This window comes from Rhamphochromis longiceps, linkage group LG23 (genome assembly GCF_057381845.1).
Source record: "Rhamphochromis longiceps isolate RC_006_pf linkage group LG23, R_longiceps_female_GT1.1, whole genome shotgun sequence".
Classification (NCBI taxonomy): domain Eukaryota; kingdom Metazoa; phylum Chordata; class Actinopteri; order Cichliformes; family Cichlidae; genus Rhamphochromis; species Rhamphochromis longiceps.
In genome coordinates, this window is record NC_140578.1 from 35,215,879 (window position 1) to 35,241,925 (window position 26,047).

A 26,047-nucleotide genomic window follows, 5' to 3' on the forward strand; every position below is an offset into this window, starting at 1 on the left:
CCTTCTCCTCAGTACTGTGGTTCATCAATGTCAAACTTTAACTTGGGTAATCTACACACACACAAAAATAACAACACGATCAATGCTGTACAGTAGCAGTAGCTGCAATCATTTGCAGTGGAACAGATTTAACACTCACACAGTTTAGGACAGCACAACACAATCACATACAATAAATATCATTTTCAACATCCATCGATGTTGAAGTTCATCATCAGCCAATGATAGCCTTGATTTACTGCCAGAACAGACACTCAGCCTTCAAGAAGCTTAAAAGAAGAAATACCTGATTGTAGAGCTGGGCGATAGAACGATAACGATATGTATCGCGATATAACTTTTTCTCGATAGAAAAATTTAACTATCGCGATAGACCTCGCCGCTCTTGTCCTCTTAAAAAAGAAAAAAGAAAAAAAAGAGCAGCCAATCCAAATTAAGTAGCGCAGAGCCGAACCAATCACAGCCGCAGCGTCACGTCACGTGACTTGTTACGTACAGCACAACTGCCAAGCCGCACATGTGTATTTGTTTGGGAAGCAGCCAGCCACCGTACCGCCCGGGTAATGGAGGAAATGAGTGTGCCGACTAGAAAAATCAACCGAGCGTGACCGAAGAGAAAACAGATGATGGTTCCAATGCCGGAGAGATTGTCAAACGGAAGAGCCATAGAAGTTCCGTAGTGTGAAGGTATTTCGGCTATTTCAAGTCTGACAAAAAACAGAGTAGCGTGCACTGTAAATTGTGCCGAAAGCAAGTCTGGAAATACAATAAACTGGTGCATGCGCTACGTCCACACGTACCCGGGTATTTTTGAAAACGCAGATTTTTCTATCCGTTTGCACCTTTCGTCCACACGTAAGCGGCGTTTTTGGTCACTGAAAACGAAGATTTTTGAAAACTCCGTTTTTGCATTTACGTGTGGACTAGAAAAACGGAGAAAACGCAGCGTCAAAGGTGTGCGCATTTTTTGACGTCACACTGTGCGCCACGTTATTGTTTCGGTGAAATGAATTTCTACAATACTGTTAATTCTACTCTCTGCAGTGTTTAAATGCTTACATATACACACAGTTACTGTCCCTCCACACATACGACTGGGTTCTGCTTCTATGCCCCAGCTTTGTTTACTTTTTCCCACCGAGGCTTCTAGACTTCTGATTGGCCAACATTTCTGCACGGTTAGGAATCTAGCGCCACCTGCTGCTTTGGCATGTTCATAGCAGCGTTTTCCTTCATTTCTGCCTTTATGTGTGGACGGGATTATTTTTTAAAATGAAAACGGAAAATCTTCGTTTTCAAAAATACCCGTGTACGTGTGGACGTAGCCTCAGTCTCTGACTGGAAGCGCTAATTCGTCATTCGGCTTTTGTCAGACTAAAGTAACTGTTAAAACTGTTTGAAAAGCTCAGCTATACAACAAGGAGAGATTGAGAATTTCCTTTTAGTTCTCAGTTTATTTGATATTGACAAAAGTTAGTCAGTTTTGTCTGTTCTTCTGTAAAACAAACTAAGATTTATTTTTAGAATTAATATTTTGTTTCTAAGTGGAATTGACAATTTAGTCTGTTTCGTTTGTTCTATTTTGAAACTTAAACGCTTTAGCGGCTGCCTTTTGTGTAGTTTGCAATATTTGCCTTTATTTATCTGAAAAAGTCTCATGTTCCTTAAGTACATCTACCCTGTTGACTTATGGGAAATAAATATTTAAATCAAAACAAGCTGCTGATTATTTCACATTTTACTTGTGAGCAACGGCACATTTAAATCTTACAAATATAGTTATTTGGCTGATATCGTGATAGATATCGTTATCGCCTGAAATGAAAAAAACATATCGTGATATGAAAAAATCTTATATCGCCCAGCTCTACCTGATTGTGATATGTCAACATTAGTAATGTTGGTAATGATAATACACCACAAAACAACTTCTGATCTTATGAAATGTCTTTCTGCTGATAAGATTTGACATTTCTTTCATACACACCCGAAGTGCGGGACAGAAATTGGGTGCTTTCCATAAGAACGTGTCAGAACCCAAAGATAGACGCCCCTAGAGAAAGTTAGTGGGGCTGAGACACCAAAACAGCAGTCAGAGAGATTATCACACAAACAGATTCACTGTTTGGACTCCGTTACCACCCCCGATAAGGAAATGATTACCACGATTCCTACAGAGGTACAACAGCAAACCAGTCGGAATAACAGTTCTTTGTCTTGGGCCGACTAATTACACCAAACACATTATTTCTTACAGTAATCTTGAAGCACAATGCACAAGATTTTTTTTGGCAATTCATGTGAAGTTACTGCTCTGCAGAAAACTGAGGGAAGCTGTGGGAGGCCTGAGAGCCACTCTAGTATCTCACAAAAGATGGACACAATCAAAACCTCTTCTTGTTTCTGAGAACAGCAGGAGCTGAGCAACAAACAGCCAGAGTAAGGTTTGGCCTTCTATAAACGAATAATGGAGGCCGGACCTGTCTGAACTATTAAACATTAGACCCATCGGAATATCAGATTTTGTAATCACCAAATATCAGTCCTGGTTTTAAAGTACTTAAATCTCAAGGCTGGAACAAATGCTAATATTACATCATGTCCTATAGCGATGCGCTTGCCCTTACAATGAAGCTAAATTTCTATTTTTAAAAAAATAACTTTTGTTAAAATATGCAGTCACTATAAACTAATTCCCCTTACTATTTCACATACCAGAGTTACAACTTAATGACATCTTATGAAAGCAAAGCAAAACATGAGGAAAGCAAATAAGAGAAAAATGAAAAATAAGAGAGCTGTAGCTCTCAAACCCATGGGGAGGATCACACTTGTGTGAAAACATCTGGGCTATGTTTGAAATGTATCTTGTTCTTTTCATCGTTCTTCTTTATTTCCTTTGAGTTCCCTGCTCTTTTGTAAATCACAGTCTGCTGACTGTGTGTATTGAATAAGCTAAACAAATGTGACTTGTGATTTGCTATTTGGTGACGGGGCCATCTTGTGCAGCACACAAGATGGATGGGTGGAATGACAGGAACTCGCTCTGTGCAAGTTCCTGTCATTCCATCCACCCAGTCAGTCTGCCAACCAACCCAACAGACCAACCAAGCAAACAGCCAAAGAGGCAGCCTGTCATTCAGCCAGTTGGTCAGCAAGCGCCAACGCCACCAGGCAAATCTTCTCTCCTAGCTGTAATGAAGTGGAAGAAGCAGTTTCCAAAGACGACCTAAATATAGTTCCTTTCATGATCAAACGTAGAAGAGGTGGTGCTGCCTCAAAAGGAGCAATTTCCTAGTTATTCACCTCTGCTACGCCAGGGATGTTTAGGTCGGACAAAATGACCTGCTTCACAGAGAACCACGATCATTTTCAGCACAAATCATCTACTGCTGCACATTAAAGCTGGGAAAAGCATGGCCGAAACAACCCCGCCCAGCATGGTGTCAAGGTGCATCAGCAGGGCCTTTACTGACCAGAAAAGAAATAAAGAAATTCTCATGTAGAAATAAGCCTCACAGTTCCTAGCTGTCATGCAGCTTGATGCTGAATCAGATGATGTGAAGCATGATTGACGTCTATAAGCGGCAATTTGAGGTGAAAAGCCAAGCAGCAAACCACACCTCAGTCTAGTGTACACAAAACAGAGGCAGGGAAGAGGAAACCATGCATGGAGCTTAAAACAACAAACTCCTTTAAAGAGTATTCCAAGAACAACCCACAAAGCTGTTTCTAGGAAACAACCTGGCTTATTTCTAACAGAAACAAGCAACCCTGTGAGGGATGGCTATACAAACAGAGAGCTGATGGTAGAACTGCTAGAAACTAAAAAACAAACATACTATCATTTTTACTTTTGCTTTTAAAATAAAAGTGGTATGTTAGATATGTAAATAGTTCATGAGTTAACCAGAAAAAGTCAGTTAAAGCTGTCATCAAGTATTCTGGTCATTCATAACATAATTATGTATAATGTTAATAAAATTTCTTGAACGTGAGCATATTATGTACATTTTCACCTCCTTTCTTTATACAGAGACTCTACTAGAGTTGCTTTGCATGATTCACAGTTCAAAAATATTCCTTATTTCATAGACAGCAGTTTTAACTCCGCCCCCATACAAGACTATACCTCCCAACCAAGCCTGCTTTCTTCTGATTGGCTAAACCTTGCAGGAAATGGTGGGTGTGTCAGGCCAAAAGAAAGGTTACACTTTTGTACCCTTTGTAGTGAAAATGAATCCCAAAAAGGATTTATTCGATCTAGATTTTTTCTCACAATAATAAAAATACAGAGAACCAGAGGAAGAAAACAGATGAGATCACTCCAACTTGCATAAGATACACAAGAGCTCACAGCACTGAGGTCACCATTAGCCAGCTCCCAGCACACAGTGTTGGCCATCTGAGAGCCCTTAAATAGCATCATCTCTGAACAATATGTGATATTACACACAAACACACACAGAGGGTTTTTCTTCCATTCCCTGTCCCAGTGTGTATGTGTGTTTGTCCAAGTCCATGAGGTAATCTGACATTTGACAACTCCAGAACTGGATTGAAGACATCTGGTTTATGTTATATGTGGTTTCTGTTATTCTCTGTATCCATCTCACTCTCAATGATTTCCCTCTCAGGCGTTCCTAACTAAAAACCCTCAGATAACGTGACATGTGCCAAGGCCCTGCTTTAATGGCATAATTTGGTCAGTGGGACTCAAATAAGTCACCAAATTAACTGGAATGCAAAAGAGAAGGGCTGTGCAAGTGCAAGATGGTAAGAATCTAACTCTCAACAATACAATTAGCTAAACAAAGACGCTGGAGCAATGAGCAATTTTAAAGCACATGATGCGTTAACTGTCACTATGGTGACAACTGAGATAAAAGCTTGAAAAATAAAAATGAAAAAAATAAATTACAGAGGGGAGAAGTGCAGCATATCCTCTGTCGCCGTGTCCTCTGATCCATTTGCTTAGAAACACTAATTTTAGATGCACTTTGCGAGAAGAAGCAGAGGTATCAGCGAGGGTACATCTCAGCAGCAGCTCATCAATTAGACACGAGGAAGGCTGACGAACACAGTCACCAAAGAGATTCGACAGCTGTGCAGGTGGAGAGATCAGCGACTGTCATCAGGGAGTGCTACGAACAAGTTCAACTTAGCTCGACTCTCATTGGCTCGCCTGGCTTCACACAAACCTTATCATAAAGCTGATTATCCACCACCTCCTTAGGCTATGAGCCTGTTCAGCCTGTTAACAGTGCTTCTGCTCTTCACTTTTAACTCAGCTGTAAGCTGTCTACTTGGGTTCAAGTGCGGAGTTAAAGTTCAAGTTAACGCTACGGATGCCACCGGCTGACCTTAAGGGTTTCTAGGAATCAGACACGTTAAGATGTGATACAGTTAATGTTCCTTTCTGCTGTTTTCATTTACTTCCCTGTGACTTTTAGATCTGTATTTGAAAGCTCCAGACAGAGCTCACTCAGAAGAGAGGAAACTGTGTGACCTTATATATGAGGAAGTGACATGCGACATAAAACATTAAACCTGTGAAATCGAATCCTCTATCAATGCCACACTGATTCATTCAAAGCTTCCCCTTTAAAAACATTTTAATAGCACCTGTCCCTTTCCATTACAGTCAAATTAATAATTGTCTAATAAGTCAACTCAATTATATCTACCTGTTGGAAAGGTTTTTTTTTTTCTATAAATAAGGAACATGCTAACGGTTTTGTCTTACTTCCTTTTCTTGCTATTGCCTCACAGCAAGAGAGCAGATGTCAAGATTATTATAATCAACTCAAAACTGTGAGAAAACAATTAGTTAAAAGAAATACAAACTAAAATTAAAGACGTAAACTTTAGGAAAAAATAAACACTGACTGAAACAGTACAAAATAATAATACTAATGTCGTTAGTTTTTTTTTTTTTTTTTTAATATGGTCAAATTTACCAAGACAACAAGCACAAAGATGTGTTGATGCGTATGTTTACGGAGACTACACCAGTGTTCAGTGAATTCTAAATCTAAATGCAATAAAAAACATTAAAAAAATAAAACCTCTGGTACAGGATATACCAAATACACATTCATTCACATTATTAAACAAAATGTTGTATTAATTATTAAAGCAGAAAATGCCAGAAACAGAAAAGTTTAAGCCTAACTTTTGAGTACACTGTAAAATTTGATGCATTTTTTATAAACTGTGCAAACTCACTGCCTCAAAGAAAAATGGACAGAAAATACAATGATAATCAACGCATAGGTAGGACAAGGCAGCTTAATATTATCTTGAGATTGCTTGCTTAAGTAAAAAAGCTAAACAAATGTAGGTAGAGATTTACCTACATTTGTTGTACACAAGCTTTTCTTCATGTGTAACGAGCTCAGTGTTTGCTCAATTTTTCAATGTCTCATACAGGAAATTACGTTTTATTAAAAACTTATTAATAACCCAGAATAACACAGAGAGGTAGGCAATTAACTGCTACATGAGCCCTAGCTATGTTGGCGAAACATTTACACTCTCAGCAACACAAACTTTGGAAACCACAACATTCACACACTAAATACACAACTGAAGTAATAATTACATCACTCCAAAATGTAAAAAATGTAAACATTAGGATTATAGAAGGATTACGGACAGCTTTTGCGTTTACAGTGTTTGTATATATTGTAAAACTTGACTTGCACCCCTTAAATGAAACTCCCAAAAGCTACTGAAAGCCATTTCTTTAGGCCAGGCTGCCACCTGAAGGGACCACAGCAGGGTAACACACACACACCAGAGGGGCTTCCCAATACGAGGCGGCACGTGTTTGGAAGTGGTCAAAACACATGTGTCTCTCTGCCTTTGGTCCACACAAGTGTTCCACTGCAAAGTTCTGGAGGCTAAAAAACCAAATCCAAATTTCCCCACGTAACCCCAACATCCAGCCCACACCAAGTTTCATATTACTCTCCCTTCCTCTGTTGCACAGAACAGAAACTGTCTGTAATCAATCCCTCTTTTGTGCTCGAGCAATCTGATCGGTTCGCTGTTCCCTCCGAAAATAGAGGACGATGCCGATTTTGCACCAAAAGCGACACAAGGACACAGGGCTGCCAGAAAGCTGTGATTAGCTCTCATCATTGCTGAGCTATGACTAATGTTCCACTGCTGATTTCTACCAATTGTGGTTAGAGGGGCAAGGCTGTGAAGACTGGCTTGTGTCTTCAAAGAATTCACTGTTTTGATGACAGATTTTAAACAGACCTGAGAAACTAGACTAAAAATAGCAGCAAGTTTATTGCAGATGTTCCATTTCCTCTGCAAGGCCTGAAACCTTGAATTGTTTCTGACCAAGTGCTGGACACATGCACTCTCTGCGACCGGTGTTACAATGCAAGATACGGCTTTAGAGGAAGGCAGTTGCACGATGCAGGAAAATATGCAGAGAATTTGGTTTCCTGTCGTATGTGGGTGGGTGTCTAAACATGCAACCCGAATATGAACAAGCACGGGCGATAATGCAGTCGTCAGTCTCTGTGTGAAAAAGGACTGAATTGCATCAGCTCTGCGTTCATGTGCGCCTGCTGCCCTGTTCTGTCATCTGGATCCTGAAAAATCTGCAGCTGCAGTGAATGAAAACTGGAGTGAGTGTGTGTGTTTATCCGGCTATTAAAAAAAAAATATATATATATATATATATATATATATATAAAATATGCCTGGGGAAATGGTTGATATTTGGTGGAAGGAGTCAAAGCCGATTATATTCCTATAGGGCCGGAGCAGCGGCTTGAACCAGCAGAGCAGCAAAACTGGCACAGAGGAAGAGGATGTAGGGGGGGGGGAGAGAGAGGGCAGCATACAAAGAGGGGAAAAGAAAAAAAACATGGAGCATGAAGAGACTGAAGGTAAACAAGAGGGACGAGAATTAGAAATGGTAAAAGCAGAAAAATATGGTATGGCGTTTTGGACCTAAACTCTCAGTGTTTGTCAGATTTCATAATTAGCAGATTCCCTGCAAACAGTCACTGGGCAGAAAAAAAAGAAAAAGAGGGAAGTCGTAAGATGAGAGACGAAAACAAAGAAGAAAAAGTTGGATGCACGTGTCGCAGCCAATGGCGCATCAGCCCCAGATGTTCCTTCCACTCAACCCAGTCAAGACCTCAAGGGTACATACAAGCCTGCCTGCGGCATAAAGGGCTGAAATAGAGAAATAAGAGTGTGGAGGGAAAGGAGCGACACGAGGGGATTTACACTATGTGACCTCACAACAACAAAAAAAATATCTGTATCTGTAAAGAGCCTTCAGATGGGTTAGTATGTTGATGTTTGATAACTGTGAACTTTTTTGGGGGGGGCGGGGGACTTAAAAAACTGGCCATCATGACTCCCTTTTATCTAATCTAATAGAGTCAAATGTGTTATCCATGGAGTATCTTATTCATGAGACACAGATTTCAACGCGCTTTAATTTTGCAGCTGTTAACTGCTAATGATCGAATGAACTGATAGAAAGAGCAGATTGGTGAGTTTTGTGTGGCTGCCGTAGCTTCACAACAGCTACAGTGACTCCAGGCATGCTTGCAAAAGTATGGCATGAGTTTGACTATCGTATGGCAAAACTCGAATGTCCATTCATTGAAAATCAGACTTAAGTACACAGTTTGCTGCGATAGATACTATAAGGTAATGAAAGTATGCACACGGGGCAAATACAATCACAGCGGAAGAAGTTTGCTGTGCTTGACGTGCAATCATGTGCAAGTGGGAAAAGTCCTGGAGAGGCTCAGTCCACGTCAAACTAAAACAGGCAGGTACGCACAAGATATGGAGGAAGTAGAGGAGAGTGAGACTTTCTGCCAAGAATGACACATCAAAGCTGAACTCTTAACATGCATCGGGTCATCGCCAACACCCTTACTTACTTTACTTTATTGATTTATATAGCACTCTTGACAGGATAAAAACCACAAAGTGTTTCACAATAATATATAACAGATAAACATAAAACAGTAAAATCAAACATACAGAACAAATCTAATTAAAAGCTAATCTAAATAAATGAGTCTTAAAATGATGTTTAAAAGAATAAATACAATCCAGGCAACGTAAAGATGGAGGGAGAGACTCCCACAGCCTGGGGGCCATAGCTCTAAGAGATCTATCACCTCTGGTTTTAACTAACTACCAACAGCCTTTGATTAGATGATCTCAGGCTGCGAGAGGGAGTGTGAGGTCCTAAAAGATCAGAAATATAGAGAGAAGCGTCATGATTCAAAGCTTTAAAAGTCAGTACTAAGATTTTAAAATTAATTCTAAAATGTACTGAAAGCCAGTGTAATGAGCATAAACCTGGTCTACTGTGCTCTCTTTTTCGTGTCTTTGTTAAAAGCCTTGCCGCAGCATTCTGGACTGACTGCAGACGGTCAAGATTCGTTTTGCCTTAAAGAGCCAGAATACTGCCACTTGACTTTGACGATGATGCTAGGTTTTTAAACGCTAAAGTTTAGTCTTCAGCACTTCTGTTATAAGATTTATCGATGTCCACTCTAACCTGTGAGACACTGTAAGACATAAGATACTAACTTGCAAAGCCACCCTTACTGCTTAATGTGCTGCTATACCAAGGCTTTAGAGCAGAGTACTGACAGCCACAACCACAACTAGAAAGTAAATCTGTAAGAAACACTGAAGGGCGAAACTAAAACACTGAGAAATACAACACAGATCCAACAGCTGTAAAAGCAATGGTTCAAATTCTCGTTTATTTTATGCTGCTATGCAACATTCAAAGATTTTAGGGTGATGAAAGTCAGGATTCGTGGGAGGATTTTAGTGTGTGGGAGTGGATAGCATCTCTCTGCAACTTATTAGCAATGAATTGAATTGCATGTGTATTTTATTAGTTTTCATCTGTACACCGAGAATCCAGGCCTTCAAAAACAAGATGCTATCCAGTCTAATCTAAACCCAAGTAGAAAAATGTATTTATTATTAAACTGATAATAGTGACGTCCTGTTGTGAGGTACATTGGACACACAAGTGGCTTTGGAAAATGAGGAATATCGAGCAGATGACTAAAGAGAAAATAAGGCACAGTGAGAGAGCCACCAGCAACTCCCAGCAGAAGCACTATCCTCGTCTCTTTCCTTTGTTGATACTGAGGATTGGATCTCATCTTTCACTGAGAACATTAAACAGAAAATCAAGCCGATCGATAGCTGAAAGAGACAAAGCGGCAAAGATGCTGCGAGCGGTGAATGCAAGCATCTCTGTTTGGCCGGCGGCGTCTGAGAGACAGCGAGCTGCAAATCAGCCAAACATCACCAGTGGTGTGGCTGAGACGGAAGAGACATTGATAACCTTAAACACTCGCAAAGGGAAGAGAAATACATCGCAGGGGGAATGAAACGGAACAAGTGAGAGTCGTGGGAGAGTTAGATGCTGCAAATCACCACCTGACCGTTCGTTACATCTATCTCTATGCCTGGTGTGTGTGTGTGTGTGTGTGTGTGTGTGTGTGTGTGTGTGTGTGAGAAGAAGGAGATTACATAGACTCCATGCCAGGGGCAGAACTTTGGATGAAACATGGTTAGAGAGGTTGATTAGCTACATTAGCAACAGCGTGGTGAGACATGGCATCACATGCAGTTTGACCAGGCCCCATCTGCTTACTGCTAAGAAGCAATCTAAAGGCCACCATAACAGACATCTGTGCCCGTTGTCTTTGGCTGAAGAAAAATTGTACCATGTTAATGTAATTCCTCAACCTCTAATGAAGCTTGTACAACACACAACGCAAGGCAGCTGCAATCTCAAGACAGAAGGAGCTCTTCACAATGTCTAAACAGTTGGCAGGGAACTACCAGCATTGTATGCAAATCATTCATGGCCTTATGTGGCTAAAGACCTGGTTCATTTTTATTTCAGCAATGTGAGATTTAAAGGTGTGAGGAGTTAAAGACTCCTCACTCCAGTAGTTTTGGTTTGTAGTCTCTCTATGCGCCTCTTTTCTGTTCCCTCTTTCCATTGGAAACGGCGCAGTCCCAGAGCTGCTGCTCAGCTCCATCTTGATAGCAGCCTCCCTGAAAGGCAGGCGTGTTGCACTCACTGTCCAGATTCTTATCTCTGTAATTGCGTTCCAGTCAGGGAGGAGCGCCGGTGGAGCTGGCAACAGCACTGCCCCTGCTCCAAGACAGAGGACATGCTCCAATGGAGGCTCTGGAGTGCTGGGGCCTTTAGTTCAACTATCAAGAGAGACATTGGTGCAGCTTTGTCAGCTTTGACATACATTCAGGCTCCAGATGTCTCTGAAGGGTGCCACTGGTTGTTTTAGGCCAACAGGCCACTGCAAGTTCACTGAGATGAGTCACAGGTCCAGCTACGATTTCTGTGGAACAGGGCAGTTCAAGCCAAGAGTGCTCTGACAATGTTTTATCACGCTTGCCTGCAAAGGCAGGGCTCATTAACCGCCACCTAATGTCACAAAACCCGCTCCATCTAAGAAGTCTAGCCTTCCATAAACCTCTACAAATATTACATCTATTTTTTTTTATTCCATTTCCATGTAATTACATGTAAGCTTTTTCTTCACTACAGCTGCAATTAGCTACTGATTAATCTGCTAATTCCTTGGTTTGCAAAAATGTAATTAAGCTGTAATTAATGACAAGGTTTTATGCTCAAATTTAGGACTGGGTCATAATATTACATTTTGTTTGTGTGTTTGTTTTTAATTACATATATTAATGCATAGATATATCTTCATAATGGAGATGGAATGGGACAATATTGTTGATATGGTTATGCTTTGATGTTGTATTACGTCTCCATCTGTACTTCACAGAGCAAGACAGTGCTGCTCTTTCAACAATGGATATAAATTTATATAATAAAGTTTGACAGGACACATTTATGTAATCTTAATCTGGGGCAACAGGTGCAAAGTTTGTTGATTTGCAGAAACTATTGCACACAGACTGTGGCGGCTTTCGCCACAGTCTGCTGAGTTTTTTGGGTTTTTTTATTATTTCACAGAAATCTGGCGCTGCTCGATACTTTCACTGTTGATTTGACGAGTACATTCAAATACACCACTAAATAACCAATCAAAGCAGCAGCAGACAGCTCAAATCTTTAATGAGGCGAACTTCCTCATTTTGTCAATGGAGTCTGGTGGAGCGTAACAGCTCTGCTTCCTCGTCGTAAAGGCCCGTCTGACAGCAGGTGAAGCAGTGAAAATGTTCTAAATATAGAATCCACTGAAACAGATATTGATTCCTTCTGTTTGGTGGCTAAAATTCATTTTGCTGCCAGCCGTGCCCACAGCAGAGTACGGCTTTATTTTCTGTACAGGTGGGGGGTGTAAATACTGCCATCAGCTACAGGTAACACAGTAACTGCAGATCAGAACCTTATGCAACCCCAAACAGACTGCAGTATTGTTACCCCAAGTAAAAAAACAACAACAAAAAAACAATGTTGTTATTTTGAACATGAGAAAGAATATGCACAATGGTTTTAATACGCTTACTGAAAACCGCTCCCGAATGAGAAACAATATGACTCCTGGTCTAAGGAGCTTGGAAAGAAAAGCATCTGGACATCTTTCACATCTCATCCAAGAAGCTTCAGAACTGAAGAAGCTTCTCTGATCAGAGGTGAAACGTCGTCAAGAAACTGAAAGATGTCCAGACGATTCAATGCATAACACTAACTTGACAATCTTGATCGACTGAATATCAACTATCAACTAAATCAACCGATGAGTCAAACATTTCGGCTTCACTAACAATTATAACAGCTTCTTTTAAAACGATCCCTGTCTTTTTTTTTAAAGCCCAGAGTACTCTGGCTTTTGAACACATCATTTTGAGTCATTTCACTGTACAAACGTTTCTATTAGTGAAAGAGCAGAGAACTCATAGAGGTACAGTCAAAGGCAACCTTCCAAAGATGCTAAAGAAGAGCAGAAAATTGCTTTAGTGCCAGGCAAACAAACCAAGGTAGGTGAAAGGATGTGGCATTAGAATGACTGCAAAGCAGGCTTTGAATATCACAGAAACAGGAAGAGAAAGTGAGGATTTGTTTTTTTTACTGAGCAATTCTGAAAGTCGGACACCGTCTGGAACCGTTACTATATTGATTACTGTTTTTTCATTATCACATTTTCTTTTTTTTAATTTGCATTTGTTTCAAAATGATGCATCCAAGGTTTACCGCGGCTCACCACAGGCCTGTGCAGGGTGGTTACATATATAGTTATAGAATATAGTTAAAGCAAAAAAAAGAAAAAGAAGATGAAATAACAGTTTTTAAACAAAATAAAAAACAATTAATCTGTTTAGTTACTCAGCCATAAGATTTTTAATGCGACGCTGCCTTTTCTTTTAGATCTGTGGGCAGGTGATCTATGTTCTCTTCCCTGGAGGAAACTTCAACGGCTTCAATTTTCTAATAGAAACTGCCCTGCCCGTATATATGACTAGAACTTAATTTCCTTGGGCAGCTCTGAAAACAATATACATTCATTTCACACACTTTGGTCATGTAATTTACTCGGTGTTGCCTTTCAAATGTTCTACACTGTATCTCTTTGAATTCACTGCTATAAGAGTGAGTGGCCTGTTTATATCCTTGACAGGTATTTTCATCACAAACACTCACACTTTCATTCAACTCTACATAATTTTGTCGTATTCTTACCGTCCTTTGTCATGTGAAATAACAAATTCACAAAGGCCTCATCAGCACTTCCAAAATGATGGCGGCAGCACAGCACAGCAGTTCTCATTAGAATTACACTAATGCCAGTGTTTCTTTGAACATCTCAATCAGTCTAATCCAATTCTGCACATACTGCTTCGCTGTGCAGCTTCACATTCCTACTGTTTAATGCTGCGCAAACAACTGAGAGCAAGTCCCTCAGAGGGGTCTCAGAAAAACCAACACCTCATTCTCTCAGCTGGGCTGAATTCATCATCTGAAAGCTGGCAGGAAAATCAATGAAAACTAATAAAAGGGTCATGCAGCGTGAACACAGGCCTTATTTGAATCAAGTCCAAGGATGCGGTCTGGACCCATCAAGTGCAGTGGCAATACTGGGAAAGTTTAGCTAGCTGCATGCCGCAGGAAAGATAGAGTAGTTTTAAAGAAATTTTCTACAGCCACAATCAGCTTATTCCCATTTCTCAGTACTGTGTATGTATCAAACACTTCTAAAAGGATGAGTGCACAGAGACATTTATAGTCTTTCTAAGTGGCACAGGATCAATGACCACTGGAGCCAGGAAGGTGTCTGATTCTAAGCTTGTACTGATAACATTTACAAATCCAAATACAAAATAAATCCTTTAGACTGCCCCCCACCTTGGCACAGCATGCACACAAACACTCTATTCCAAAGCGAAAGAAGACTGCCGCACATACCTGCCACGTTTACTTTCTCTGAGTTTGGAGCACTGGGCGTAATAGTGCTGGTGCCGTTGCTCAGGTTGGGCCCTGTGCCATTGTAGATGTTCTCCACCTTGGACTCTAGCTTGCCCAGCCTCATCATGATGTTATCCAGCAGGACTGCGAGAGTCTTCTTCAGGTCTGCAAAATGAGAATGTTAAATTTTATTTCTCTCCAGCAAAAAAAAGCGGTGTGTCAGGTCCATGAGTTGGAGTAGAGTGCTTAAGTTGTCAAAGAGCTTAAGTTGTCAAAATCAACCTTTAATCTAAAAAGTGGTGGGAAAGGCATCGATGGGGGATTTCTTCTAAAAGCTGAAAGTGTTGTGTGACTAAAGCAAACATTTTAAGGGAGAGGAATAAAAACCAGGCTAGAAATTTCTGAGAATTTTATAAAACCAAAGTTGGCACGTATCTTGCCCCTGTTTCCAGAAAACCAGTTACTTTAATGGTACAACTGCACACTTGAGGTTTCAGCTGTGTAGTGGCAGGCATACTGGTACTACGGGATAGATGTAGGCAAGTGTATCTTTGATTTTTTTTCACTTGCTCAATCCATAAAATATGATATTTGCTCAGTGCTCTTGTGGAATGAGAAAGAGAAGCTGTAACTTTGGACTGTAGCTAGCAACACTGTGAGATGGTAGTACTTCTTCTGCTCTGGTGCAAGGTGGTTCACGTGTAGCTTCATGGAGCTCAACGAAGCAGAACAAGGACTACTACCGCCAGCTGCCATCTGAGTGTGAGATAGTCACCAAGTGGCACAAGTTGCTCCTAGAAGGATTTTGACTAAAGTCCTAACGCTTTTGTTTTAAATTTGGGGTCTCCAGCTTAAGTATCATGGTCCTGGGTCATTTTGACCCAGCATTCTTTGTTTCCTTGTGTTTCTGTATCATGTTAAGTTCAATGTTTTACGGCTTAATTACCACAAAACGGAAAGGATAGTAGTTTCAAGATTACATTCTCTTTCTTTTGTTCTCCACATACTCCAAACACTGTTTATTCGTTTGCAGCAAAAACCAGCTCAAATATGGTTGGTCAATTATGATATTTCTTTAGAAATCGACACAAACGTGCCATTAAAGCTGCCATCTGTAGTATGAGCAGTGGTATTCAGCCAGGACAAGCAAGGCAAGTAGAGCTTGCCTTTCTGTAAAAGTCCCCACATGGAACTGACTGAGGAAAATTGCTCAGCTATCTCTGACAATAAATAGCTTCAGCTTCAATGACAAGCTCAGGTCCTACAACAACACATTCTTGAGGCTTCAGGGACCAGCTTCCGGCTCATTTAATTATTAATGGGGAGCACCCGAGTCTTTGCAAATGACTTCCTGTTCCTCCAGTTTTGTGAGGGTCTTTGCATTTCCACGTAAATCTTTTCTAAATTTACTTTCATAAAACACAACCATGGCAAAATGCAGAACATGTAGGAACGTTCCTGACCAGTAGCCAGATAGATGAGGCCATATTTAGATTATATTTGCACAGTCACAATGCTTAAATACTGTATTTTTGGACCCATTTATCAAGGTACTTGTCTTGATACTTTAACCTGTAACAAATGCACTGGCATTTACAGAGAAATGTTAAAGCTGCTGGAAATGCTACTCAGAGCACAGAGTATCCCCTACCATTGGAAAGCAAGGGTACATAGGTAACAGACGCAAGTCTGCTTCTATGAATACATCCACTCAAAAAGGTTATGCTAATGACTACCAATGGAGCCAAAGGCCATTACACAGCTATGCAAACAATGATAGCATTGAAGCTACAGCCAACAGTTGTTATTTATATTAGCCAGCAAAGCTAAGAGAGGTTACATAAAGATAACTTAAATGCAGCAACATCAGGAACACAAATGAATATTAGCGACAGTTTAAATGTCATGTTATGTAGTTAACAGAGAGAAAACGCCTACGCTTGCTAATTTTCATTGAGAGAAAAGGTCTGAGATACTCTTAAAAGCCATGGCCAGTTATATTATTTGTATATTGGCTTAAATATCTACTGAACTAATCCAAAATGACTCAGGGTTGCTTTACTCAGAAGATGGTAATTGCTGCTTGTCTGTCACATGTAAACACCACTTTTTCCCGCGCCATGATGCATTTAACACGCCATTTTTCATCACGTCAGACAGATTGGCAATAGGACAACGAGGCCTGGCACAGCACCACCAGTATGTTTCGTGTGAAGGGAAAGGCCAGAGCATTTGTCTGATTTGGACGAGCCGAGGTATGCTGGGAGGAGCAGATGTACAGAGAGCAGCTCGGTGACACCAGGAAGAATCCAAACGGAAAGCTTTGCCATGCCAAGCTATTGGGCCGAACATAATATATTCACCCCAGAAACAGAGCCCTGACTTCAGGCCGAATAACACAGAGATTCATTAGACTTGTTTCAAATTTCATTTGGTACGTCTTTCCAATAGGAGAGCAAAAGATAGAAACTTCTAGCTTATGTGACAGATGTATGAAGTTATAGTGTGCATATGTTAAATGTTCCTCACAACAAGAGTCCAAACACTGTCCATGGTCACTCCAGTTAAACCAGACTTACCTGAGCAAGCCAGTAGGGTAATTTACCAATTGTGTTTATTACCATTAAGCATGAGTACTGGAACCAGTATTAAATAGGCACACACAGACACCTAGACAAAAAGGTACAGCTATTGATATTTATGCAATGTTAATATATGCGATACCAACATAGCTGACATTTTAAAATTCCTAAGTGTCACTGGTAATGACACTTAGGGTCAAGGGATTATTCTTGATGTTGCCATGTTTCTCTGTGCTCTACTGTCATGGCTGACAGAGCAAAATGTTCAAAGGTTTGTGCTCACTTTACTGTATTTAATGAAAAATGGAGCTCAGTGTGATATTCCGCATGTAAAAGGTTAGATGCTCTGTAAAAACCCTGACACATATACAAATCTGACTTTAAACTAAATTTGAATCAGTGCAGTGTAGTTGGCTGCTTTAGGTCTGATGCTGATGAGATTTGCCAAACTGTTAAAGCAACTGTTTCAACCTCGAGTCAAGATGAGACTGTTTTGATGAAGTTAGGATACAGTTAACATTCCTTTTTTAAAGCGTATTCAAATGATCTTATCCTTTGTTTTTTGGTTTTGTTTTGGGGGTTTTTTCAGAAAACCAACAGCCCCAGCTTACACAAAGCCGGTGGACTATGTAATCAGACTCTATGCATAAAAATTGCCACTTTCCATATATCATTAGATTTGGAAGAGGCAGTAGCTATACCCTCTCTGTTGAGCAACAACACCTGCAGGTAAGAACCATAACAAATTCAGTTTGTTTGGGTTTTTTGGACATTTTCTGGAATGCACTAAAGGTTACGACATCCGATTTCTGAGGAATCTCGATCACAGCACTAGCGAGTTGGATCATAGCATGAGCTGAGAAAGTTAAATTGCAATACTTTGAGAACTTTAGGGGGATTATCCCAGCCCTTGACCCTGGAGGAACATTAATAAACACCAGCACATCTGCTTAGTAGGAAATGAAAAACATCAGTGACTATAACCACCATCATGTCTTTATTTTATAGTAAAATGTGGAGAGTAGCATCGATAGGAGTATTTATCAAGTGAGGAAGTAATATCTGTCACTATAATTACTATAGTTAAACGTGAGGCTTCACTATAATTAAATGTGAGATTGTGATTCAAAAACCTTCATCAGGCTGTGTGTTGCTGTGAATAATGCTTTGACATGTCGTTGTGTGCATTAAATGTGCTGCCAGGTAAGCTGGATGAGTAATGGCACACCTAGGGAAACATTTCTGCTGGCCTCCATCCTTCTTATTACTGATGCACTTGCAAAAACAAACCCTGCAGCAATAAACATAGTGAAATTCATTCTGTTATAAACAATAGTGTCAAACCAGGCAATGATGTGGTTACACAATCACCTGGGACATTTCATTAAGCTCGTGAGCATTAAAAAGAAGTGAAGTGATGACCTGGAGGACTGAGAACCTTCACAGACATATTAAAAAGAAGTGATTACACAGAAACATAAGCCCAAAGCATTTATCAGCAACCCCTGTTCTTTCCTATCATCCACAACCAAAAGCTCAATCCAGCCAGGCAGTGGGCTCCATCTGACTGACCGTAGCAAAGAGCAGGGAAGCACATGGTGACCTACCATCCTGGAGAGGACGAAGAAAAGCAACATACCGAGGCTGCCGGGCCAAGCACAGAGCACAAGAGCTTTATATGTTTCCCAACCATGAAAGAAATCCACAATAGCTTGATAGCTACGTGGTAACAGCAGATCGTTCCAACCAGTTCCATGGATCAGTTTTGGAAAGGCGGAAGAGTAAAGCTCATATCCAATCATATTCATTTCTAACAGCCTTTTTATTCAGGTTTAAAACTGACGCTGGCTGGTCAAGTGAGATGACATGACTGAAAAACTCTGCTTTCCCTGTCAGCTGCTCAATCCCTCATAACGTTATGTTCACTTGATGGGAAGCTTTCATTGCACTTGCAGTGACCTAACATTTTCTACTAGCATGATCATAAATGGTAAATAAAATGGTAAATGGCCTGTATTTGTATAGCGCTTTACTTAGTCCCTAAGGACCCCAAAGCGCTTTACACGTTCAGTCATCCACACATTCACACACTGGTGATGGCAAGCTGCATTGTAGCCACAGCTGCCCTGGGGCGCACTGACAGAGGCGAGGCTGCCGAACACTGGCGCCACCGGGCCCTCTGACCACCACCAGCAGGCAACGGGTGAAGTGTCTTGCCCAAGGACACAACGACCGAGACTGTCCGAGCTGTTGAATTGAAACATTGAATGAGTTGAAAGAAAACAGCAGCGCTACTGACAGTTCAGCCTATCCTTAACAACTCACTTGAGTATCAGTGTCATAAATCAGAAGTGAGCTTGTCTAACTTTTCAACTTGTATCAGACTCCTTTCATTAAGTTTTAAAGCTTCTTCCATAGTAAATAAAGCTGGACGATTCTCACTTGGCATTGACACCTGAGGTAAACGGTGGACTGACTCTGGGGCAGATCCAGGCCAAACAGCAGCAGAAACACGCCAGCTGGCGCTATGGAGTATGACATGTTTATAATGTTTTGATCTCTCTTGGATAACTAAAACATGTTTGTCCTGTAGCAGCCACTGTAGCTAGGGTTATGCACTTGAAGTGTGAGATGTAAGATAACCGAAGCCAGTTGACTGCAATCTACTGAAATATAATTGAAACATTTTACACACTGAAAACTAAAACAGAAGACTTAATAAAGCAGGAACACAATGTCCACTTTAAAGTTGCTTGAAGAAATGAGCTTGAAAGAAATTATAGTTAGGAAGCAAAACAGGGAATTCAATATACTTGTACTAAAGGGATTTCTACCAATCAGAACCATATATTTCAAATGTAATTCACAAATCCACTTTCTCATTCACTTATTCAATTTAAGGTTACAGGGTGCCGAGTCTAACACAGCTTTCATACAGTGAAACGTATTTTACATCCTAAACAAGCTGCCAGTTCAATGCAAGGCCAATCCAGAGACACAGACAATCATTCATGCTTACAGTCACACCTATGGCCAATTTAGAATCACCAATTAATCTAACAAGCATGTTTTTGGACTGTGGGATGAACCTGGAGTACCCACAGAGAACCCATGCAGTCACACGAAGAACATCTCCACACAAAAGGCCCCAGCCGGCTGATGATGTGAACCCAGGACTTTCTTGCTATGTGGGAAATCAGCTACGAGTGGTTCTAAGTACTCCCCCACTAATTCAATCTTCCTAAAAATACACTTTTACCTGTTGATGAATTCAGTTCATATAGTAGCACAGGATTTTTAAAAATCTAAATATAACCCTGAAGATGTTTTTAAACACCCGCAGAGAGAAAGAAATACCTGAAATCTTTCAGCGACTGGCTGTGTACAAAAAGGCTTGGACTCACTGATTAGATGCTTCTCAACATGTGGGTTTCTTAAAATTATCCTGACCATTAAAAGCAACTAAGTGGCCCAAATCAGCTTTCAGGAGTTACAGTATTAAAACCACATGCATTAAGATGGCATGGGTCATTTATGGGTGGTAAAGGAGGAAACGCTGTTTCCCAGTAAACTCATTACGAATTGTATCAAGCCAAACACAGGAAGCACAGAGGATCCCAGTGCTCGGCTATCTAATCAAGGACTTGAAATGGACTGTGATGGGATATTGGACGCCGGTCAGCAGACTGCTACAGCAGTGTGAAAATCAATCGATCATATAAGGGAACAAAACAAACTGGACAGGAATCTGTTCCCTGGAACGACAGGCTGATGTATTACAAATAAATCTATGGATGGGGCTCAGACCACTTTACCCCAAACAAATCACAGAGTTTACAGGAGGATAGGTCCCATGCAAATGTACTTCAAGTCTGGGCAATGAAAGCAGCACAAACAAGCAATAATAATGACTTAATATAATAATGCAGATGTTGAAGTTTATTTCCTCCAAGCAGCTCAGATGACACTGCTGAGTTAAATGTTTTAAGCAGAGCCTGATTACTGGCAGTAATTTGGAAAGGAAGACGTTTTGCGTAGGGACCTGAATTTTTTCCACATTCTGCATGCACTTGAAATACATGAAATAAACAAAAGCAGTTTAATGCGTGTCAGAAAAGGGGGGGAAGCAGAAATTTGACACCCTATGCTACCAGCGCACTTGTTTCTCTTCTCGCTCTGGCTCCTTCTTCACGTTCCTAATCTCCAGGAGCTCTACTGTATCCTGTTGTTTCTCTGGGCATTAGAGAACAATCAATTCCAATCTCAGGTTTCTAATGAAGCCTCCCATTGAGCCATACAGGTCTATTAATGGCATGAATAACTTATTGATGGCTCTTCTGGACCTGTGCTATTACAGTATTATGCTCCAATGCAGCCGTATTGACGTTAAAGCTCCCGAACATTTTTTTTTAAAAATAGAGCCGATGCTGCACCTGTTCAGGAGGCAGACAAGTGGAACTATTCCATCCAATTTAAAGAAGATGTGGAAACAGAGGCCAACAGCCTAAAATAACTGTCTTGAATTTTGCTATGCTTCACACTTAAACATGTACATGTATCTGGCCTTTTACACTTAAAGTGACACATTTACAGCACTAAAATAACCAACCATACCCAACCTTAAACCTGGAGAGCGATATCAGTAAGATGGAGATGGGGGGCACTATCAAGAGAATCAGGTCAAATGATTTTCTTCAGCTCTTACATACCACGCACCAGGAAACGATCTGTTTCATATGCATTTGCACTTCTGCAAATACTCCGTGGTCTAAGCAAGGAAGCTGCTTTAATAAGGGTGTGTATAATGCCAAGTACAGGCCCACCACTTGTGAGCACTAAGTGCCCCAGACTACTTGCAAATCACAGCAGTCTCACAGAGATTCATACTCCAGAGGTCAAACACTGATTGATGACATGCACTGTCAGGTATGTCCCAGAAATGTTCAGCTCTGGAAGCATGTGTCAAACTATTTTGTGACTGATTGAGACATGGCATCCTGGCCTTGCTGAAGAGCACATTTGGCGACAAAGATTCTGTAGTAAAGGTAGAAAGATTGCTCTTGTTTGCTAAAATCAGAGCAGCCATGTCAGCGAGTCGACTACTCACCGTAAGCCGTCATGGTTCCAACATACGGACCATCCATGACACTTTGGTTCTCCTCAGCCAGTGCTTTGATGTAGCGCTTGCTAAGGTCGAGGATCTGCTGACGCAGCACGGCACTGTTCTCGTGGCTGGCTCGCTGCTGGATGGTGAAATGCAGCAGCATCATGCCCCAGATGAAGCCGAAGCTGACCAGGAAGAAGCCCAGCTTCTGAGAGGACAGTTTCCACAGGAAAGGCGTAGCCATGCTGACAGGACAGAGACTTGGAAGAGCTGGACTGACTTTGACTGGACAGGGGGAAAGATAAAGAGTTGGGCAAGAGGAATCAGGAGGGCAGGCGAGGCATATCTGTGTCAGTTGGAGCGACTCCGGCAGTTTTTGGAGGGTGGCATGCAGCTCGTCACCGTCATGATTTCCTTCTTTGATCCATCCTCACCGCTCAGTAACATCTCAGGGGGCAGAGTCCAACCTGCTGCAGAAAACACAAACAGAGAGGAAGGAGAGATCAGGAGTTAGGTAGTTGCTTTGCTAAACTCAGATAACAAGGGAGTTGCCTTCCCTACCCCAATCCCACATGACCATGATTAATTTAAAACACTGATAACCAAGAGAGGTTTGGCAGTTTGAGATATAACTTACAGTAAACTGAGGTGGGGTCCTATTACAAGCATGCACAACATACACACACTCAGCCACATGCCCATATGTAACTAGCATGGAAATACTTCACTGTAAGTGAAGATGCAAAGTTTACCAAAGTAAACAACAAAACTACTTCAATCACCCTCACCCAGATAAACATGAAGATTTTAAAAAAGCCAACAAAGGCAAAGTAGCTAAAGTGTTAGCTAAACCTATCCCGAGCTCAGAGCCAGCAGCCTCAGTATGAGCCTCGGTATTAGCAGCGAAAAGATTAAAGCAGATAATGAGCAAAACTGTGGAGATGAAAACGAGAAAATGGACAATGTCCTGTTATTTGTTAAAGTTAAAAACTTAGTGAAAAATGATGCAACAACACAACATTTGTTTTTTTGTGCACCGCAACTCCTATTCAGTTAAATATTTGTAGTTGATTCAAGTAACAGACCACTTCAGTTGTTTCAGTAACGTCCTGGAGTTTTGAGGTAACTATGAAGTTTAAGGCATGCAATTTAGTTGAACAAATTCTTGAAAATGAGTAACTGGGTGGAGGTGCTTAATGTTAGTGAAGCGTACTTCTCCTCCACTATTAGTTTGAGAAGATCAACCTGTTTCTAACTGCAGCAGGCCACACACAACGGAGCCGGAGCACACCCAGCTGAAGGCTGCTGTGCTCAGTGTGTGGAGGCTCATTTAACGTGGCATGGTAACACACCAAATTCGACTAGTAAAAAAAAAACAAAACAACAGAAAAAAAAGGAAAAAAGAAGACAAAGAAATGACTTTAATGCTTCTGCGACTCTTGAAACAGAAGCAGTCTTGTTTAATCCAGATAGTATCGTGTGTGACTGATGTTGCTGTGTGAATGTTTAAGCAAAAGGGTGTATACTGTCCCTGAAATAAAAACATTTGAATAGCTTACAATTTATCTTCCTCGCTGACAGGTGAGAACACAAACAGAATTTTAAACCCTTTCACTTTTTGTCATTGCACTCTCATGTTCGCAACACGTTTAGAGAGGGGCTCAGACTTGGTCTGCGTGTGGGGTCGGACAGCAGTACGTGAGTTTGAGGCGTACAGGTAAACACAGTAAGGCGAGACAAGCTGAGCTACAATTAATTCATCAGTTAATACGGGGCCTTGGTTTCACTAACATTTAAATTATTAATCAACCAGTTGTTTAATAATTGTCTACAACTTCCAACAGTCTGAGACAGTCTTGCCTTTTCAGCAGCTGTTTGTGGTGCTGTACTAAATGAACTACACTTTTTTTTTAAGCTCAGTTGTTGATATTCGTTTAAAAAAAAAAAAAGAAAGAAAAAAGTCTACTATTCAGAATAAATTCACACCTGAGTTTGGGGGACACAGACTTTGAATCTTTTCAAGTCACAGGAAAAGAGAGTTTTTAGAACTATTTCTTCTCGTTTTAAGTTTTTAGAGCATGCCCGATGAAGAATATCAAAAGCCCATCACTGAAATCCAGTCAGCAGAAGTTGTACACATGTGGCATCGTACCTTGATGAATAGCTGGAATGCAGGTTTGCACATAGCACGTGTAATCTGTCCAGTCAGCAGCCTGTATATGCTTCTTGCATCAAACCGCCCTTCTGCTGTGCTTGTAGTATCGCTCATTTTGTGAGATTTAAATCGCATGGAACCTCCGAGCTAAGCAGGTTACAAGACTGTTATCCCGATATAAGACATTTATCAGCCCGACAATGATATATATCACAAAAATTTTACATTTTCTGTCAAATCTGTAAATCTCGGGCAACTCGACTTGCGTGACGTGTTTTCCTGGGCGTCGTGTACCTGGAGTCTAGTTTTGAGCGATGCTTAAAACTATACATTTTAAGATGCAAGTTGTAATGGCTGCCATTTTCTTTGTGATTATTTATTACGCGGCGTGCTGCTGGGAAAAGCCTGTTTTAACGTTTGAGTCTAAGGTTTATTTGGAGCACCTGACGACTCTTCTTTGCTTCTCATCCGTAAACTCTCTCCACACTCTTTCACGTGATTCTTGTGTATGTGGTAGAACAGGTTTGCTGTGTTTGAGTCTGATATGGGGTCCAGTTTCCTGCATAATTTCCATAGTACAATCTTCTGGTCCGTGTCAGACTTTTCATAACCAAACCATGTCCATGCTACAGAGGGAGCCCCTCGTTTAGGAATAAGGTCCTGGATTTGTTTTGACTGGTCTTTCTGTTTGCCATCATCTCAGTTTATTTTAAAAAATCTCAACAGGATCTTCAGCTTTATTGTGAAAGGTTTATGTGGAAAATAAACAAGCGGATGACGGAGCCACACGCTGGTTTTACTGTCGTTGTTGCTAACGACAATGCATAAAAACAGTCACTTGACCATCAGTAGTGTAGATATTTTAAATATAAGAGAAAGGGAGAACTTTAAGAAATAATATAGCCACTAAAGCGACCATCAAAACCATGAAAAAATATTGCCGTGAACAGTTTATTTTGCGACACCATGAAACAAACGAAAGCGTAAGATGAAACGATAGACGTTTTCATATCGTCATCCGATATATATCGTTATATTGAATAGCTCTACACCGAAGCCATATGCTGAGTTATATTAAAGAAAAGATAACAGAATGGAGCCATAACAAGAATAACAGGTCACCTTTAACCTGCAACTCCCGCGCTAATCTTAGCAGAATATACTTGATGAGAGTACTGAATACCCCGATTATTATTTACAGCAACAGGAAATAACGTTTATCAGAAACACACATCATTAATATTAATCTATGCTGGTGCCTGTGTGTGCTGTAAACAAGCAGCTACCAGATATCTTATTAACCAGCATTTGCGTGCATGCCTGACCACATGAATGAAACCGAAACAAACATCCCTTTTCTGATTATAACGCATTGTTCTGTTCTCTGCCGTGCGATCAGCTTCTTGTAGAGAAAACCTCACCAGGCTAATCAGCATAAACATTCAACTCTAATTTGCTGCACTCCCTGGCTTTATAGCTAGCTGAACATAACTGCGCCATTATCAGCAAATTTGGCTTTAACCATCAAGCTTTTGCCCATAATGTAAAATGAGGCTGCCCTGCAGCACTTTTTGGAGCTGTTAAATAGTTCAACAAGTATTAACTGACGACCTCTAGGCAATTTCTGCTAAGCTAAATAAATGCCTCTGGCTTTAAGCATTATGCCACAGCAACAACAACATAAAAAAAAAACCAAACAAAACAAGCAAACAAAAAAAAAACTTTACAGCACGCAGTCAAGCCAAAAGAAAAAAGATGTGATGTCATCTGCA

General features: G+C 40.7%; 1 protein-coding gene across 2 annotated transcripts in view; it reads right to left on the minus strand.

Annotated features, from left to right (window-relative positions):
* Positions 1–26,047, minus strand: part of mgat5 (alpha-1,6-mannosylglycoprotein 6-beta-N-acetylglucosaminyltransferase) — a 106,256-nt gene that overhangs the window by 67,363 nt on the left and 12,846 nt on the right. The window contains exons 2-3 of one of the 2 annotated variants that reach the window (XM_085398796.1): positions 22,124–22,587; positions 14,435–14,599 (exon numbers count right to left, since the gene is read on the minus strand). In XM_085398796.1, coding sequence (XP_085254922.1) covers positions 14,435–14,599; positions 22,124–22,364 — 406 coding nt within the window. In that variant the 5' untranslated portion in view covers positions 22,365–22,587. Of the gene's footprint in view, positions 1–14,434; positions 14,600–22,123; positions 22,591–26,047 lie in introns of both variants that reach the window. The other variant, XM_085398795.1, reaches the window with a different exon arrangement.